This window comes from Falco punctatus (genome assembly GCF_963210335.1).
Source record: "Falco punctatus genome assembly, chromosome: 8".
Lineage (NCBI taxonomy): Eukaryota > Metazoa > Chordata > Aves > Falconiformes > Falconidae > Falco > Falco punctatus.
Genome location: NC_137588.1, coordinates 55,597,818 through 55,616,820, shown reverse-complemented (window position 1 = coordinate 55,616,820; position 19,003 = coordinate 55,597,818). Strand labels below are relative to the sequence as shown.

The window sequence follows — 19,003 nt, the reverse complement described above, 5'->3', positions numbered from 1 at the left end:
CTTCCCACTCAATGCTATTAGGTAGTTCGAAAATCTCTGTTGGGAAGATTGAGTCTTATCTGTAGCCAGATGCCCCCATCTGTGGGGCTGAAGGAGCTTCACCCTTGGTTTCACCTGATGACAGCAGGGGCTTTGGGTGATCAGGCTCACATACCCATCTGCCATCCGCAGAGACATCTTTAACAGAAGGTCAGATTCCAGCTTTTCTATCCCTGGATGAATGGGCTTGTGGAGCCAAATCCTGCTTTTAGGAGCATTTCCTTCCAGCTAAATCTAAAGTAACAAGGAACAAGAATCCAGACCACCAGGAAGAAGAGCCTGGACAAGAACTGTTGGTCTGGTTGTCGCCTCTTTCCTTCATTAACCCAGACCACTGCCCTATATTCTGCTCCTGGCCTGCTCAAATGCTGGTTTTACGTTTTAAGGCTGAAGATGATGCAGTCAGGCAGAGACATGCTGAGTAGGATCTCCCGAACGAAGGCGCCATGGTTAATGACCCAGCACAGCATGGCAGGGTGGTAATGACCATGCTGGAAGCCAGCAGCCCAGCACCAGCTGTCGGCTATATTGTGCAACAGATGGGGGTGGGAGGTTCGTCAGACACAACATCGTTAGGGCTTTGGCCATGAACCAAGAGCAGGGTAAAGAGAGCGAGCAAGGCTTCAAAGCCAGCTGCGCAGGGAGCAAAGTGGCATCCAGGATGCTACATTCACCCCAGTGTGGAGCACGGCTTTGGAAGGGATGGAAGACCTCAGTGGTCACAAGAAGGAAAGCTTGGGGTAACAAAAAGAAGACTGAGCCAGTGGTGTATCCAGAGCCAGCCAGGAATCAAGGGAGGGAAGGGATGGATGAGAAGCTGGTGCTGGTATCCACCCTGCACTGACAGGCAATGCAATCCTGGACGTCTTCAAATGCCCCTTCACCCAAGGTCTCAGCAGCTGCAACTGGAAATGTGCTGCTCCTGCGGGTCAAAGCCCTGAGCCTTGCAGCTTCCCTGTAGCATTCCCAAGCGAAGAAGTTTTGGGGTTAGGAACAACAGCCATTTGTTCTCCCGGTCAAGGCGATCTGGGCCAGGCATCATGACGCTGGAAATGCCCGGTGCCAAATGGCTCGGGGGAGAGATAAACGGCATGTCCTCGTCTATAAAGCTTTGGTCCATGGGGAAAAGTCAGGTAGCCAAGAGGCAGGATGAAGTGTCATTTGCAGTTTTGTGTGTGTAACCAGTCTGACAAGAGCTGGAGGCCTGCAAGGAGTCTGGGAATAACTCCTGTGAGAGCATGTGGCAGGTCCTTGCGGCAGCAGTGTCTCACTTGTCACCCTTGGTCACCTCACTGTGACCAGCGTGCAAAACGCTTTTTGCAAAATGCAAAACAGCTTGAAAATCATTTTGCCAGCATTTCTCTATGCACCTGAGAAATGGGTTTGTCTTTCCAAAGATGAGAACATCACGATTCCATATGAAAATGGAACAGTTTGGAGTAATTAAGTCCACTACTGGGGAAAAAATAATAACAATAATTTTCTGCAGGTGCCTTTTTAATATTTTCCTCGCTTTTGCTGCAGAAACAATCAGGAGGGGAGGCTGTGGGCACGTCCAAGCCCAAGCAAGACATGATGGCAGGCATTTGTCTGTAAAAAACCTACAAAACAAAGTCATAACCTTTATCATCAGCAGCCAGACAGGCATTAGAGGTGTCTTGGTGCCATCCTATAGCACAGAGGTGAATTATTCTGCCAAGAGGTGTCAGGAAGCAGCAGCTCTTGAGCTTATTGGAACTAATTAACACATGTCCATGATAACCCTGAACTCCCTGTCAGAATACATGGCCTTACTTACTGTGCATAACAGTTAAATGATGATTTAAGCAGTACTTTCCTTTCTTTCTTTCTTTGTCCTCTGAGCCAGGCTCTTCCATGTATCAGGGACCTGAGGGCATCCTCTAGCATTTTTAACGTCTCTTCCAGGCAAAGAAACACTAACGTGCGCATAAAGAACAGGGGTATGTGCCAAAAGCCCTCTCCACGCTCCAACTCCGCTCAAAACTAAAAGGTGCAACCGTTCTGGAGAAGATAGCACAAATCCATTTGTCGCCTATAGAAAATCCTAATAAAATGGAAGCATTGCCATGTCTTGCACTGGGATTTCTTACACACACAGCAGACCCCTTTCCCTGACATTTAAAATACCTTTCTGAAAAATATGGTTTGTTCTGGTGATGTCCTTAAAGAACTTCGAGCGTATTACTGACAGAGCCCCGGGGACAAGGCTAGGACATGCCCAAGAGGCAGCCAGGCTCTGGCATAACAAGGCAGCTCTTTTTGCATTAGGAATTCTGTTTTCCTTCCCTAAACTTCCAGCCTCCAAGTAACAGATCTTAGCATTCCCATGACTTGTAATTACGTTCATTAAATACAGGGCATTAAAGCCCTTGCTCCAGGGCCTTTGCCAGGAGGAAGAGTCCAACAAGTCATCTCAACGCTGACCCATCTCCAGCCTGTCCATATGCCACTTCCCATCACACACGGTCCCCACGCACCCAGAGCCACCAGCCTCACCCAGCGGGTCACAGCTACCCAGTGCCTCGGAAAAACAAAAAGAAAGCTCCGTTTCTCCAGGCAATTTTTTTTTTCCGCTTCTAGCAAAGGTGAGCTTTTGCTGCTGGCCCCCAGCCGTGCCCCGGCCCCGGGGCGGGCGGTGCGGCGCGGCGCCCGGCGCAGCGGGATGCAGCTGCGAGTCCCCGGCCGGAGCCAGGAGGCGGTTTGGGCGCTGGAGGGCGCTGTTGCGCCGCCGCGGCGGGAGCGGAGCCCACAGCGGGAGCGGAGCCCGCGGCGGCCCGGCCGGGCAGCGGGGAGGCGGCGCCGGGCGCCCCGAGCCCCCGGGGCACCGCACTCCCGCAGCGGGGCTGGGAGCCGCGGGGAAGGGTCAGCCCCGGCGCTCAGCGCCCCCCCGACCCCGGCCCTGACCCCCGCGGCGAGGCTTGCAGCGACCTCCTGCTCCGGCCGGGGGCTGCAGGGACACGGGGGGCCCCAGAGCCGTCGGAGGGATGTGCCTGCCTGGCCCTGCCGCCCCCCTCCCCGGGACGGGGGCTCCCCGCTGTGGTGCCCAGGGACTGTCATGGGGAACCCCAAACCAGCCGGGGGCGGAGCGGCTGGGGCTGGGGGCTGAACCCTCCCGGTGCCCCCCGTGAATTGCAGCCCTTGGGTAAACGGCTGTTTGTATTTTGGGCAAACCTTTAGCAAATCCTGAACTTCACCGTAATTCAAAAGACGTGCTTGAGTTCTCTTTACGTTCCTTGAAGAAGTGGCTGAAACACCAAAAAAAATGCACGATCAAGGTGAGGGAAAGCACTGGCGCTCGCTTGAAATTTCAAACGCAACCAGATACAGCTGGGGGGGGGGGGGGGGGGGGAGCGGCGCAGGCAGCACAGACCCCCCACCCCAGATCTGCCAGCAAATCTGTCTGCGGTCGAGGGACAGATGGAAAACTATTCATTTTGCCCATATATAAAATTAATGCACTACAGGTAGTAGCCCCAAATAGGCTTGGGACTGTAAAATTGCCTTGACATCTTTGCACACCGGGGATCCTGGAAGTATGCTTCCCGCAGCTGGGATATTCCTGATTCTGCTGCAACACGAGAAACTGAGCACAGCTTTTACCTGGCAAGGTCTCTGCAACTGGGGCTGGCAGGAGAGGAGGCTGAGCTTCCTCATACTGTTCACCCAGTGCTCTTGGACTTTGTGGCGTGGCAAAACCCAGCTTAGCTCCAAACTCACTCAAGCTGGTTTCTTCCACCCAGAAGAATGCTGGAGAGATTGCACTGAGGCCACTTTATGCCAAGCAGAACATCTTTCCTGCCCACACCATTTCAGGGAAACATGACCTAGCATTAGCCAAGAGCATCTCATTGATGAAATGAGGTGCTGACTGAGCTTGCAAAACAGCAGGTCACGTCAGCTGGATGGTTGAGCGCAGGCTTCATCTCCCCAGGCACTGTTCTGATAAGAACTAGCATTCCTGCTAAATGTCAGCTACATCCGTCCCACAGCAAGGTCCCTTTCAGGCTTGAGATTACTGGAAGCAGCAGGTCAAGGGCCACCCTGTAGGTACTGTGCAGCAGACACACATGAAACAGAACCAGCAACAAGTTTCCAGGAGGGAACGGTTCCTGTCCATATTCCAGTTTTGGCTTGAACAAGTGCAAATCTGAGGAAGCTTTAGCAGGTGCGAAGGTGTTTTACTGACCCCTAGACTGGGTTTAGTTTTGTTTATGGGAAAATCATCCTCAAAAGCGAGTCTTCTGCCCCCATAAACATTCTTTCCTGAAGCTGAGGGGAGCAGCTGCTCCTCCGCTGTCTGATCGCCCGCAGTCATCTTGCCAGCAGCCAGCACGACTTTTCTGAGACACCAGCATCCTTCCCTGTGCCTATGTGATGCTTCTTCCAGTGCCGGAGATCTGGCAGGGATAGGGCAAAAGGGAAAGTGACAGGAGGAAGGATAATGGCTTCAATTCTTCTTTTCTTTGTCGAAATAGCTGCAGCCTTTCAGGCCATCTTCTAAGGGCAGCGCTTCTGGTGGTGGGTGTTTGGGAGAGCCCTGAACACATTTTAAATTATGCCACTGGGAAAAAACAGGACTTGCCAAAACACAGAAAGGGCTCAGCCATCCGCATCCCTCCTCCTTCCCTTCTGGCTGCTCTCCGAGGGATCAGCCAGGGTAGTGGGAAAGGCCAGGGGGTTTGCAGGCACATGGCAAGTGAGGAGGACCCCGAAGGATGGTACAGACAGTGGGGCTCAGCATTTACTGCCTGGGGAAGCACAGGCACGGAGCAACGTGATGCCTGCCCCCACCACCGCACTGCTCAGAATAACAAGTGTTTGAATGACAAGGGGGGAAATGCCAAAAATAGCTGTGTTGATTGCAGAAGCCGGGGCTCCGCAGAGAGCAAGATACCCGCACGGCCCAGCCCCGTGCCAGCTCCCAGCCCGCCTGCCCTGGGGAGCACCAGCACATCCATGGGACGTGCAGGCGGTTTGCATCTGGCAATGCTTCCCCTCCTCTCCTTCCTCCTGCTATCCGGGGGGCATCTCTCCTGCACTCCTGTGCCAGGATATGCTGTTCGGGTGGAAGCTTGTCAAAGCGGGACTGCATCCTGCTCAATGCCTCCAAAGCAGCTCTCACTACTGCCAAGCCTCAGGAATGTCACAAGGCTGATGAAAACCAGACAGCTAAGGACAGATGGCCCAGGGGAGCATTCTCTGATCAGAAAACCATGTTTCTTTTAAAATCGAGAGTTTCCTGCCAGTAAAAGTTCTGGTAAAATTCAGCCGGGGAAGCCCTTCCCCCTCCACCTCCTGGAACACTTTACTGAAGCTGCTGTCTGGGAGGGATTATCTGTTTCCATTGCTGGTGGCATTTGACTTTATAATGTCATGATAGCAGACTCCAAAGTCAGGATTAAAACTGGACCAAGGGGCTTTAGTGACATGAAGACCACCGCTGAGAAGCTCTGGATTTCTGGCAGTTTCAAGCATTCCTGTTCTCAGGCCTGTTCAGAAGACGCAGCACTGACACCACCTTTGCCCCATTGCAGCCTTGCCTGGCCTTGCTCCACTAAGGCAGCTTCTATTTGAGACATATTTTTCAACATCAGATTTGTTTTTCTAGTCTGAAAATAAGTAGAGCCTTCCTCAGATTTGATGCAGCTGCCAGACAGCACTTTCCACGGGGCATGTTCAGTTCCAGGAGTCTTTTTTTGGGGGAGACCTGAATTAAACCCAGTCTGTCCAGTTGGCAGAGAGCACTTCCCTTTGCAGCTACCCCATGGGAACCCGCCTGCTGCCAGCGAAACTCTCCGTGTGCGCTATGATGCTGCCACGTGCCACCTCCTGGATCTGGCCTTGTGCCAAGGGTGCAGACAGCGGTGTCCCCATGCCCAGGGCACAGCAGAGATCCAGAGCCTGCTCTCCTTCATGGGTCAGACCTGCACACCAGACCAACATAACCACTTCAGCGCGGCTGTTGTGACAACCTCAACAAGAGGTGTCATGAGTGGCAGCAAATGCAAACAGTTTTATCATCGCAGATCTCGAGACAGTTGCCCTGCACAGCGCAGCAGCACCGCTATATTAGAGGTTTACGCTGCCAAGCTTGAGGCTGGAGAAAGAAATACCAATTGGTCCCATCTGAGTAGGAAATGATAGTGTTAAATCTCTGCAAAGCAAAAGTCTTGCTGGAATAGAAGGATGCTTTTAAACTGCAAATTTCCTTTCATCTAAACCAGAGCTCAGGCTACCTAGGGGAAAAGCTGTCCTTGGAAAATGTATAGGAATGAGCTGGAAGCGGCTCTGCACTGACACAGACAGACTGTCCATAGCGCTTAGCGGGGCTGCAGCAGGATCATTACTAAGTAAGTGGACTCTTTCACTGGTGGGCTGAAAGCACCATGATAACCACAGACGTGAAGCAAATAGCCACAACAAGAGCTGCAAATTTGAAGCAAGATCTCAACTTTTGCTTTCTAATGTCTCTGAGCCATTATAGACAAGTCAAATGACAGTAATAGTTTGTATTTCTCTCTATCAAAAAAAGCAAGCTTCCAGAGAATCAGGAGCATCCAAAGCGCTCTGCAGCCAGCAAGGCAGCCCTGCCAATGTTTCTACAGTAGTTTTCTGGCCTTCATCCTGCATCAGGCACACTCCACTTGAAGCAAGGGACAGGAGGGGCTGCAAGCGCCAGCTCCACACGGTGCTGGCATGTGGACGCTGGATTCCTTGTGCTCTGCACACTGTCAGAGACCTCCTGGTGCTGCAGTCGGCACTAGTACTGCGGGTAAATGCGATGCTGACAAGTCCTGCTTCCTTCCAGCTAAGCAGCACAACTCCTGGAAAGCCCCCAGGCAGAGGTCCTGTCCTTCACCTATGCCAGAGCAACAACCTGCTGCTGTAGCACAGCTCAGTGAGGCTGGATTGCAGGGTCTTTCCAAAAACTTAAGAGATTTCCTAGTTGCAAAAGGATGCCACAAACAGAAAATCACATGTGCAGCTTAAAGTGCAATAGGGGCTGCTGGTCTCTGGGAGAAGGTCAGGTCTTTCCTGGCACACCCTGGCAGGAAAGCATGTGAAGATCCACCCCCGTACCTGCTTTGTGGGGTGCTGGGAAGCTCTCCTTTGCTGGCAGATGGTGCTAATGTGGCTTGAAGCCACAAAGACTGGTCAGCGCAAGTGTACAGTTTGCAGGTGGCATCAGTCTCAGGGACTATAATCTGATGCGTTAATCAGAGTCCCTGTATCAGCCCTTTTTTCTGAAGCCAGCATCCATGCAGGGGAAGGGAAATGGCAGCCTTCCCTATACACCCTATAGCACACTCTGGGGCACCGTGTCCCCCACCAATGTCCTCACAGGCGCAGGAGGTGTACAAGTCCAGCAGCAGGATGCCAAGTCCTGAAAGCAAAAGCCAGGACACCTCAAGCTGGGCCCATCAGGGGGTGAAACACAGTGGGGAAGAAGGAGCTGAGGCAGGACTGAAGCAGTTCGCAAGGTACGACTGGAGCAGAGAAAGACGTCCCACAGTCCTTGCACCAATAGCCATGTGCTGGCTCAAAGGCAGTGGATGAGCTAATGCATATGGTAGTGAAATGGCACAAACACCTGATTCAAAGTGTGCCAAAACCAGTGGGTACAGAGGGGCTTTGGATCCAGCCCCAGCAAGACACTACAGGTAGCTGCAGCAGCATCACTGCAGTGGCTATTGGGCTGAAAGCATTTCTGGCTGCTCTGATGCTTGGGCAGGAATTACTCCTCTTTCCTCACGCTGCTCCTGGTCACAAGCACCCAGAGATTTGTTAACCAAAGGGATTGTTCAGTGCACATTACCGAGAGTAAGGGGCTGGCCAGATGTTCCTCTCCTGACTGGTTTGGGACACTGCGCCTGCATCAACGCAGCCCTCTGCAGCAGGGCTCAGCCCCTTTCCTCCAGCTGGCAGCAGAACCCGAGCAGATGAAGCGCAAGGCAGGAGGGGAGTGTAGCTCTTGCCCTGCTACTATGGATGGGATGTTTTAGGGGACAGCACACATGTTCACCCTGTGTGGAAAGCTCCAGGGAACGCACAGGCCAGGCTATCGTGTCTTAAGACAAACCAAGTAGAAGAGCCTGGGGCAGAGCCCGATATTTCTGCCCCTAACCCTTCCGTGGCCACTGAGCACCCCAATGCCCTGAGCTCAGCCGCCCAGTTCAACAAGAGGTTCTCATTCTGGTGCTCAGAAACAGTCGCTAACAAGTCTGAGCTTTTCAGTTTGCCTGACAGTGCAAGAGGTGAGTACAGCAAATAAACTAAGATAGAGTTCAAGGCCAAGGTGTTTCTCTGGAAAAACTGTTTGAAAGATTAAGCATAAACTGGTTCGGTCCCAATGAGTGCCCCATTGTTTCTGCTGCTCCTTCTTACTCCAGAGCCACAAATATCCCCAAGTTCTTGGCAAAGGAAAGCAGCTACCTGGTTACAATTAACTTTCCAAAAAGCAATTAAAAAAAAGTTCACCTCTTTAGGCACCAGGGCAGACAGCGTTCTCGTTCCAGCGCTGACACATGTTCCCTATCCCAATCCAACTCCTTTTAAAGATAATTCGTGCCCTGGAGGCAGTTAATTGACTGCAAAGGCGGGTCCGTGCTTTTCCAGCTCTTACAGGCAAAGTGCGGGCTTTGGCCTAAATAAGACATCTGGACAAGGAAACATATATTTAGAGTTGCATAGTTGAACTGCCACTCTCAGAAATAGGGCTCATGAGAGCAAAGCAACCCCCAGCAACCAGTCCCAACAGCAGAAGCACTTTCCCATGCAAACCAGTTCCTGTTAATGCGGGAAGTAGGTATGTACAGCCACCACAAGTGACGCAATGCATCACTTTCAGGATCTTGCAGCTAATCTAAGCCCGTAATTCTTAGTTGCTCCTGCAAAACACTGCCAGGATGACCCACTGAAATGCAAACAAAGGAAACGAGCTCCAGAGCCACATCTTGAAGTATTGCAGCTGGAGACTGCGTGTGCTGGAAACAGTGTGGTTACAATTCTGAAACCTATGGAGCCTTCCTCATCCGAAATCCTGACCTGTATTATATAATGGCATCTAATGTGTATGTAATGGCCAGAAGGGTCCTAACCAAAGTGGAAGCTGGAAGCACCTTTGTCACATGAGCCTCAGATAGCCCAACCAACATGCTGTCATACACCTGTGGGGTCATTATACCAGCTTCCACACTCTCCTCTTTGCTGCTGCTATTCAAAACATTTGAGTTTGCGGAATCCTTTGAGCAAGCCCTTGATTCCAGGTCACCAACCTGAGACACACACTCTGCGCAAAAGTTTTTGCGTGCACAATTCTGTGTCCTTGCTTGCTTTGCACACATTTGGCTGCACCATGACAAACGAGCCAGAAATCAGTCTGGGGCACAAAGAGTAGCCACACAAGCTGTTTTGCTTCAGCCAAGATAAGGCTAGAGACAAAAAGGAACCTCAGAGGAAAACTAAAAATATCACTGCAAACTTGCAGCCTGGCAATATGTCTAACTGGGCATTGCCCACATCAAGAGGAGATATACCTGTGAAAACCTGGTGCTGGGTAACTTGCTGGACAGGCCTGTAGATGGGACCTTGCACCACCACCTGCCTCTGGAGAGCCGGGAGGAGAAATGTAACAGGAAGCAGCGGGAGGTAAAGAAATGTAATTTTCTCTTTTCTCCCGTTGAGCATGTTGAAGAATAACTTGCCCATGTTGAGACAGATTGTGAAAACCGCCTTGTCAATAAACAGAAATCATGAGGTTGTTGCACCAATCGGAGCAAGAGGTTTTATTTCTGGACCATCAAGGGGGAAATAATTCTTTAGAAAAATCAATGACATTTCAATGAATACATAGGAATGGCTGTTCTAGCCCCAAAGGTCCATCTAGCCAAGCACGGTGCTTCCAGCACAACATGACCTTCATCTGAAGAATGCAGCTCTGCAGATCGCAGGGGCACCATCAACATGAGAGGTGTGGATACGTGAACTGCCACACAAGGGACTGCTATCCACTTGCATGCTGCCAGTTCCCTTGATCCGACCTCAAAATTAGGCTCCTGGGGTAGTTCTCCTGGCAGATCTGTGGGCCTTGCACCGCCTGCACAGCCTCAGGTCCCACCTGAGGACTCAGGGGGACCATGTCCCCATCAGCAGAGCCAGGCAGGAGTTATCTCGGCAGGGAGCTGCTGTCTGGCGGTGGGTCACATCCCTATCTACGTGGCTGGATACACAGGAGCTTAACTGACCCCGGCAACCCGTCTGGATCACATCAGGTGGGCTGGAGGTCTCGATCACACTCTGCCACCCTTCCTGCACCTGGGAGTCAGAAAAATCCTTCTGTGCCGCTGGTTTTCCATGGGGAAACCAGTGAAGTGTCTGGTGTGCTCCTACTCATTTACAGGGAACCTAATTAAACATCAAGAGTTACTTTTCTCTGTTCACAGTTTACGTTTTCTAATCCAAACTCGGCCACCAAAGCCTGTGGTCTCAGCTCAAGACTTTGCCCTTGGAGCTGGTTCTGGCAGCGTCTGACTCTGCAGTTGAATCCTTTCAAAATGCCATCAGCAGCTGTGCCATCTCTCTAATATCATGGTAATAACCACAAGTTAATGCACTCATAAAAATTAAAGCTTGAAGGAGCCTAAGGAGCTCAAAGCATAACCAGCTGGATCAGGTGTTTTTCCAGTTTCATTTCAAAGGTTTCCAGTAATGGAATTTCTACAACTTCCCCAGGAAACCATTTCCCAGCAACTGTGTCTTTCTGGTTTGGCTTATGCTCATGACATCTTCTCCTAGCCATGAGAGACAGAGAGAAAAAAGCATTTTCTTCCTCTTTTCAGTAGCTTTTTTTTACACATTTTAAGAGCTTCACGCTTACCCTGTTTTGCCTCAATCTTCAGTAAACAGTTTTCTTTCTTTCGATCTCTCCTGCTAGGTCAGATTTTCTCTGCTTCTCCCTGTTCCTACTGCTGTCCTCTATTCTTACCCTAATCCAAACCTGAAATATATGCCTGATGCTTAGGGTAAGCTCCAGTGAGCCTTTTCTACCAGCTCTCTCATAGGAGACTTTGACCCACAAAGACCATGCATTATTCAGAGCAGTCCTTTGGCATTTCTGCTTCGCTGCCACACAACACAGCACCGATCATTTCACCTTTATAGCTCCCAGCGAAGTCTGTCAAACCTTGGCCTCGCTCACAACTACTCCTTTAACATCCTGAAAGCCTTCAGAGCTCCTCAAAGACCTGGTGACTTCTTGCTCTTCCAGCCCTAATACAACACACACTTCAACTTCTAAGACTGCCAATATCTCCGCAAAGGAGATGTGAGAACTCGTTTGCCCTCCTGCGCTTTAATTGCTGTCCTTGCCACCCGCAGATCTGCGAAGTCACCGGCCGTGGTGAAATCCTGTGATTCTCGTCTCTGTAAATATTTTCTAAAATTTCATTTCCTTCTTAAGTTTTTAAAAACTAGGCCAGAAAGAACAACTGGGATATTTAAGAATCAGGTTTGCCTTTGGCTTTTTTGATCAAGAATGCTTTTAATGAGCTTAGCTGTCAACATCTCGACTGACTTAATAATGAACGTCTGACATTTCAGTCATCATTCAGAGTTTTTACCCTTTCCCTTCCTCCAGTGCCTGGATGTTTACTTAGAGATCCACTCACGCCAATGTTTCCATTGTGGGCCTGGGAGCCGAAACAGGGATGAAGCTTCTCGTTAGCACCCAGCAGTCTCCCCAGGTCGCTCAGGAAGGCCAGGTGGCAGCAAGCGCAGAGGAGGTGAGGATGCCCAGGGAGGGCAGTGCTATAGGAACCTTCTAAGCAGAACCCAGCACAGCAGTCATGGCTTGCTAAAGCCTGGGCTGGCTGCCACACGTGGGTTAGTGCTAGCGTGGTGCTCCATAGGAGGGAAGTGGGACAAGCTGGGCTTTGCTGGTGCAAGAGCCTTTGCCTTTCTTCATTTTTGTGGGCTCCTATACCAACACACAGGGAGTTTACTGCTTTTTTTTGGACAAAGCAGTGAACCTGCTCTGCAGAAAAACTTGAGCTCGGGAGGAGCTGTCTGGCTTTTAGCAGAGCTCACCCAGGCCAGCTTCTCTGCAAGGTCCCGTGGCTACTGCAGCATCACTCCAGAGTGAGAGAGGGCAAGCAGGAGGGGATGGCTGCAGCCCCAGTACCTCTGCATCACGAAGCATATCTGGGGGTGTCAAAACACATGGGAAGGGACAGCTGGTGCTGAGCCATTGGTTTTCATAAAGCACATAATAAACGTTCAGGTTTTTTAAACTTTCCTCTCTTACTAATAAGGGCCTGGCTCAATGAGTTCTGTGTTTGGGGGATTTTTTCCTTTTTATGTTGTATATGGCAGCCTAATTACAGTCATTACATAGCCTCAAACTATTTAAAAGAAGTTGCTACATATAATTATGTGCATGTAAGTGAGAATAATGCCACATCTAATACTGCGGGACTCGCACTTACACCGGAGGAAGCAGTTCATGCTTTCCCAGCACATATATGGAAGGGTCAACACCAAGGCTTGCACCCAGGCCAAAATGCAAGTTTCCAGCAGCATATTAGATCAGTTGCCCATCACGTCCACCCCACGATACCTGTGTCATGCCCTGTGTTGTTTGTTGTGTTTAGCAAAGCTAGACTGAGTTTTCCTGCAGTGTAATGCTAGCAGGTAATTGCCCACCCCACCAAAGCCACTGCAGGCTGATTTCCAGCAGACCTGCAGCGTGCACTTATCCATTCAAGAGACAGCAAAGAGCTAAATTCCTGGAAGTGTTTATTACGATTGGCTCATCTTGCCAGTCTCGCTGCAGCCTAACAGGCTCCCACCTTTTCTAATGAAAGCAAAATTAAAATGCATGTTGGTGTAGCTCCCACCCAGCTGCTTCCTGGGGCAGCCCACACGGCACTCAGCACCAGACATTTGCAGAGACATGTTTTCCTCGGGTCAGCCCATCACAGGTAGTTTGCTGTAACTTCAGCTTGTTTATTTGGCTGATGGAGATCTGAAATCATCACATAAAGCTCTGGGTGCCCTTCAGTAAACACAGCACCACATCACACACACAAGGGAGATACAGGTCCTCAGAGGGGGATGCACAGCCTGTTTAAGGGTAGGGATGGCTGCGTGCCCAGCTCCATCCATTTACCTCTGTGGCCAAGATCTTTTTCTTTATGCTAGACTCAAGCACCAAGCTGAGATCCTATTTTCATGGCCACGAGCACTGTCCCATCATCTTCCCACTCTGTTTCTCCATCTATTCAACAAATCGCAGCAGGGACTCACTGCCACCTCAGCCAGTTTGTTGCTGTATGCCCTGCTGAAAGCGTAAGCCAATTTGCTATGCAAAGGATAGTACAAAGAGCCCCTTCCATGCAGCAACAAGCAACACAAACCTCTAAACACAAACAAGTTTCTAAATGAGACCAGCCAAACCCAGAGGCAGACACCAGTGCAATCTACAGGGAGAGGCAAATTATTCCACTGCATGCTTGACTGCCAGGAGTAGTTTTACAAATGCATTAATGAAGTCTGGACTGCACTAAGGCGAGGATGTCAGAAATTAATTCCTGATGATCTCCAGTACAGAAGAAGCTCTTCATCTATCTTTCCATCCAAGTTCCTTGGGTTTGTTTCTTTTCTCTTTAGGAATTAAGTGAAAAAGTAATTACATGGACAGAAATAAAACTAGCAAAAAGAGAGTACGAGAGAAAATGCCTCCAGCTGACTGGTGAAAGTTGAGGCAAGCGACGGCTGTAAGGAGGCAGCAGTCTCGCACAGCCAGGACTCCCAGGGCAGAGTTTGGTCAATTAGAGCTTTACCAGCAGCAGACTGACTTAAAAATACAAACACCAGCTGGCCCTGAAGCTTATGTTTTCCTCATCTACCTGTCACTGACAAACACCAGCCTTTGGAAAGCTCATGCTCTGCAAATCATCAGTTTATGCAATTACAGTTTTCCGTTGAACGTCAAAGGTCACTGCTGGGGATGGGAAAGGGGTTTCTGCTCTGAGAAAAGGCACAAAGATGTGCCACATTTACTGGAACAGGAGATATACTTGTCCTTTCACCAGCAGCACACGTGTCCTGGCCACGCATTACCTGCCTCTGGCTTTGCTTTGCTGTAAGCCCTCTCCCAGCCCCCACATGTCCTCTCGCTGGGGTTCACACTGGGACTTCAAGTGAGAAATGTGATACAGTTGACAGAAGCTGTTTGTACAATAGGTCCACACACCTGGAAGCTGTTGAATAGCATCTCAGCTCCAGTGGCCCAAGCGTTAAACAGCAGTCGCTGGAAATGAACATGTGCCCTGGAAGCTTGGGGATCTTGGTAGCCCAGGCTGGGGCTGAAGGGTCAATGTACCTCCTTGGTTCTTTACCAACACTTTACACCAGCTTTGGATTAAAACGATCAGGGGAAAAAAAAAAATCAGGTCCTGCTCTGGAAAAACATCAAAATCAACTAAGCAATCAAAGATAAAAGTGTAACGACCAGTCCTTGGGAACCTGTTTCTCTAGCTCAGATGGGCGGGTGAGAACCTGTCTGGACTCCAGGCTTGGAGCACAGTGCCGAATCTTCCCTCCATGCAAGGCACCGAGCAGGGTGAAGCCCAAGCCCAACAGCCAAGGAAGCACTGAGCAAGTACAGCTGCTTTAAAAGCTTTGCCTGGTGCTATACTTGAAACCTAGCCTTGGCCCACTCCTTGGTGGTATCCCACTGGGGTCATACCCCTTTTTCCTCTCATTTAGCCCTGCCAGTGCATCACAAACCAGGTAAAAGTCTTCCTGCACCGAGTGATTCAAACAAGCTGTGCCTAATAGACCATCTATCTCATTCCTATTTGTTTTGGCATCTTTGACTGTTTTAAATCCCACTTAAAGCTGTCTAACAACCAAGATTACACCAGCCACAACTGCCATAACAAACATATCTGTTGCTATCTGTACACTGGAAACATGGCTTTTTTTTTTTTTTTTCCCCCCGCCACTTTTGCTAGTACAACACTGGCAGCAAATCACACTGAGATAGGACGGTGGGGTGTGACACTAATTATGTTGTCCAAGGTATGACACCAACATTGCCTGCTGGTGCTAGACACTGTGGAAACCTGTACAGGCTTGCAGCACACAGGCATACTGAGCAGGATCCACAGGTGCCCTGTTTAATAGCTATCGCTCAGCACTGCCATCCAATTCTCCTCCAAATAATCAGACAGGCTTGGCTGGTGCCAGGCAAAACAGACATCACCTCTAATATCAGACCCCGCTGCGAGCAGCTCCGGAGGCGCCCAGCCTTCCTGCACAAGGGCAGCATCCGAGCTACAAAGCAAAAGCGTCCGAAAGGATTTTGACAAAGTGACATTTAAACAACAGCTGAAAATTCATCCAACCCACATTCCCTGGTTGCTGCTGGTCTCTGGCTGTTTCCAGTCTCCTGAATGCACGTACAAAGACACCCTGAATCTCCAAAAAGGGCAGGGAGGGTTTTTGGGTTGCAAAATGTAGGGCCATGATTTGTGTCAGTTCAGTTGACATGTGTCAATAAAAGCATCTCCTTCCAAGGGTCCCTCTGCCTGCTTCACACACCCCTTCCTAGGAACTCCTCAGCTGCACAGCTTTCTGCAGGGAAAGCTGTTCTGGAAAGCTGTTCTGTGAAACAGAATTTCTCTATAGAAATGCTTTGATTTTGAAGACTTTTCTTGAAATTTCTGATTTTCTTCTCCAGAAATTTGTTTGTAAAAGTGAATTTTCCCTATCAGTTTTCCATTTCAGAATTATTCTGCCATATATTTCACCAATCATACAAATTAAGATTTATCTTAGATGTAGATGAAAAGTTTTGAAATTCAAATAAAGAACAAAACATCCTAGATTCCTTTAAAGGAAATAGTTCCTTTGAATCAGCCAAGAGTTTGCAGGATTTTCTTTTCAAGGAATTCCCAGGAACTTTATAATGGGATGCTTCCTGCCATTTCACTGGACACATCCCAGACATCCTACCAGAGGGTGCTCCATCTCCTCCACGGCTCTGCCACAATACAGTCCTCACGAATGCTCTATTTCTAAACATTCCAGGACACTCTTGAAAGCATTTGCTCTGCACTCACAAGGCAGCTCTTCAGGCACTCTGACCATCTGTGCGTAGCATTTCATGCTTCGTGAACTTGCATCGAAGAAGGTGGAACAACGAGATAATCCTCAAACCAGCTCTCACAGCCCTTTTTTGTGTGCCTTGCTCCAGATTCGTGCGGTTTGGCTTTGTTTGCATTTTAAGAGCCTTCAAGCAAACATTAGCTGAGAGGGAAAACAGATGGTGCAATCAAACACCAGAATTGTCCACCACAAGATGCACTGCCAAACCTCCCAAACCTTCCTAGGGTGGCTGAATGGGGAAGGCCAGAGGCAAGACGGTTCTTTGCTGCCGCAGTGCTGTGCAAGGAATTGGGTGAAGGACCATTTCTAAAGCTACTAAGTTTCCTTAAAGCAGAAGATTTGAGAGTCCTAGAAAATCAAGGCAGAAGGGCCCAAAAAGCCCACACAGAACCTCACAGGGTCTCAAAGCAGCAACCACCGACCAGCGCCTTCCTCTGTGCACAGCCTTCTTGCAGTGGAAGCAAAAAGCTGGGTGAAACGGCTCTGGAGGCAGGAGGATGGAGGGCTCTGAGAGGGAAACATGGGCTGGGTTGCTGCAGTGCCTTGCACGCAGGGTGCCTTGCAGAAGGCTGCCAGCAGCTGTCACATAAACGTCCCTGCCTCCACCCTGGCCTCCTCCAGCACGAGGGAGCCTGGGGAACACTGAAGTGCTGCAGAAAGGCCTGGGGAAGCAGGAGATGCATGCACCCCAGGCTGCACCTGGAGCATGCACAGCACCGAAGGGGACCAGAGGGTGTTATCAAGGAGCAGAGAAGTGTCTCCCTGCCAGAGCTGACCCCTGCCCATGGGGCTGGCCAGCCAGGAGGGGGGATCGCCTGCCTGCACTGCCAGGATGTGCCCTGTGGCACCCATTCAGGAGCTGCATTAAACTGTTCTGCTTTTTCCAAAGAGCTCCACAGAGGCTCCCAAACATGATTTTTTTTAATATTAGTTACATTCAAGAGCCAGATATTCACCTCCCAGCTTGTGTCAGCAGCATCTGGCCTACAACATAAAAGACACTGGTTTACCAGGAACATGTGAACCTGGCTCAGAAACCCCCAGAACAGACAACTATGGTCTTGGTAGCTTTGCCTCTCCCGACTGCACAAGTCTAGACCCCCGGAGCCAGCATGTGGCTCTCAGCACACCCAGGGCTCTTTTCTTCCCTTTAAAAAGCTTCATCCTTTTTGTGTCTCAACTTGCTTGTTTTGCTTTGTGGTTTATTGCTTTTTTTTTTTTTTTTTTCACCTAGAGTCAGTACAGCAATTCTATCAATCGTGCCACCAACAGTTTCTTTGGTGCAAAATACAGAAGCAAGCATTCATCTTTCTGGACTAGTACAGCACAAGCCACTTTCTCAGTTTCACCACAGTCACAGCATGAGGCCAGGGGGTTTTAGACCCCTCCATGCTCCTGGGGACAAGGACCAAACGTCACAAAGTCCCACTGCCTGCCAAATCCAGGCAGAGGGTGCCAAAAAGAAGCTGCCTGAACATCATAGCCAGAATCTGCACACTTCCCCAGCACTGGCAGGGTGAGGATTAGCTGTAAGCTCTGCACCTCCTCGAGCAGCCAGGAACCGCAGCCCCTCAGCACAAGGTAGTGACAGCACGGCTTCCAGGAAGCACAGGAAGCCCTCACCAAGTTTCTGAATATCGTCCGTCACTTCCAGGCACTAACACACAGCGTTTGATGAGCTCCACAAGACTCGGACACCACCAAAACCCATCCAAGAGCGTTTGGGAAGGGTTATCGGGAATAGCGCATGCTCATCTCTGTTGCGTTCAGCAGTGCCGTCACCAGCACACGAAGTGCCAGGAGTTTGGTCATATTTCAAGGAATGTTTTTCCCTTGATTCCCAGAGAAACTCAGCTTTCCTCTGGGAAGTGAAGTAATCCCAATGCTCCTAGCTTTGCTGCTGCAGAAGAATGTTTGTCTCGTGTTAGTCCTTGATGTGACCAACTCCCTGCCCAAAAGCACTGTCCACCTGGATGGACAGCCACCCCCCTCCTTGCAAACTTCCCTTGGGCCTTCAGAAACACTTCTTGGATCACTCACACCCCAGGGAGATGTTGAAGTGGAAATAACACCACGCTCTCACAAATGGCTCACAGGGAGCAGAGCACCAGTGCTGCATCAAGCCATCGCTGCCTGCCAACCCACCCTGCTCCATACACACAAATAGCTGGGCTAGCTCAGCCCCAGGGCCATTCAGCCCCCAGCACAGACCAGCAGTAGCATCACTTCAGTAAAGAGAGTGAAAACAGGTTCCCCAGCCCTCTAATACCCAGAAATGTCACAGCTGCAGCTCAACCAGCTAAGAGCAGCTCACCAGCCTCACACCTACATCTTGCTGCATAGTACTACCACAGAGGCCCCTAGATGCTCATCTTAAACTCTGCTTCCCCCTACCCTCAGCACATGTCTAAAAACACTGCAGCACATGCTGTGGCCCCTGCTCAAGAGCTCAGTTCTTCTGTGCAATGCAGTGGTTCCCTCCCTGAGACATAACCTATAGGGAGGTTGCACCCCCTAGCTCAAGACACAGAGAACAAATCCCTGCTTCACAGTGACTGTTCAGGGCTGTGGGAGGGACAGTTTTTAATACCTCTCCCAGCTGTGGATGTTTGGTTTATTTCCATAAGAGCTTTCAACGAGCACATCTCTCAAAAAGCTCTTTCCCACAAGAAAGCACCCTGCTCCTTTCTTTTATCTCTGTAAGAAGGAAACAAGATCTGCTAACACAATCACTGTGCTTACTTGCTTTTAAGTCAACAGAATCAGGTGACAT

The 19,003-nt window shown here is 50.0% G+C and overlaps 2 protein-coding genes across 2 annotated transcripts in view; one reads left to right on the top strand and one right to left on the bottom strand.

Annotated features, from left to right (window-relative positions):
* Nucleotides 1-3,238, top strand: part of LOC308068373 (pancreatic secretory trypsin inhibitor-like) — a 17,693-nt gene extending 14,455 nt beyond the window's left edge. The window contains exon 4 of the mRNA XM_080398823.1: nt 1,966-3,238. Coding sequence (XP_080254949.1) covers nt 1,966-2,047 — 82 coding nt within the window. The 3' untranslated portion in view covers nt 2,048-3,238. The remainder of the gene's footprint in view (nt 1-1,965) is intronic.
* The window catches only part of LOC308068364 (serine protease inhibitor Kazal-type 5-like), an 81,566-nt gene that overhangs the window by 57,199 nt on the left and 5,364 nt on the right, over nt 1-19,003 (bottom strand). Inside the window, exon 1 of the mRNA XM_080398813.1 lies at nt 3,232-19,003. This exon is cut by the window's right edge and continues 5,364 nt beyond it. The gene's annotated coding sequence lies outside the window, so the exon portion shown is untranslated. The remainder of the gene's footprint in view (nt 1-3,231) is intronic.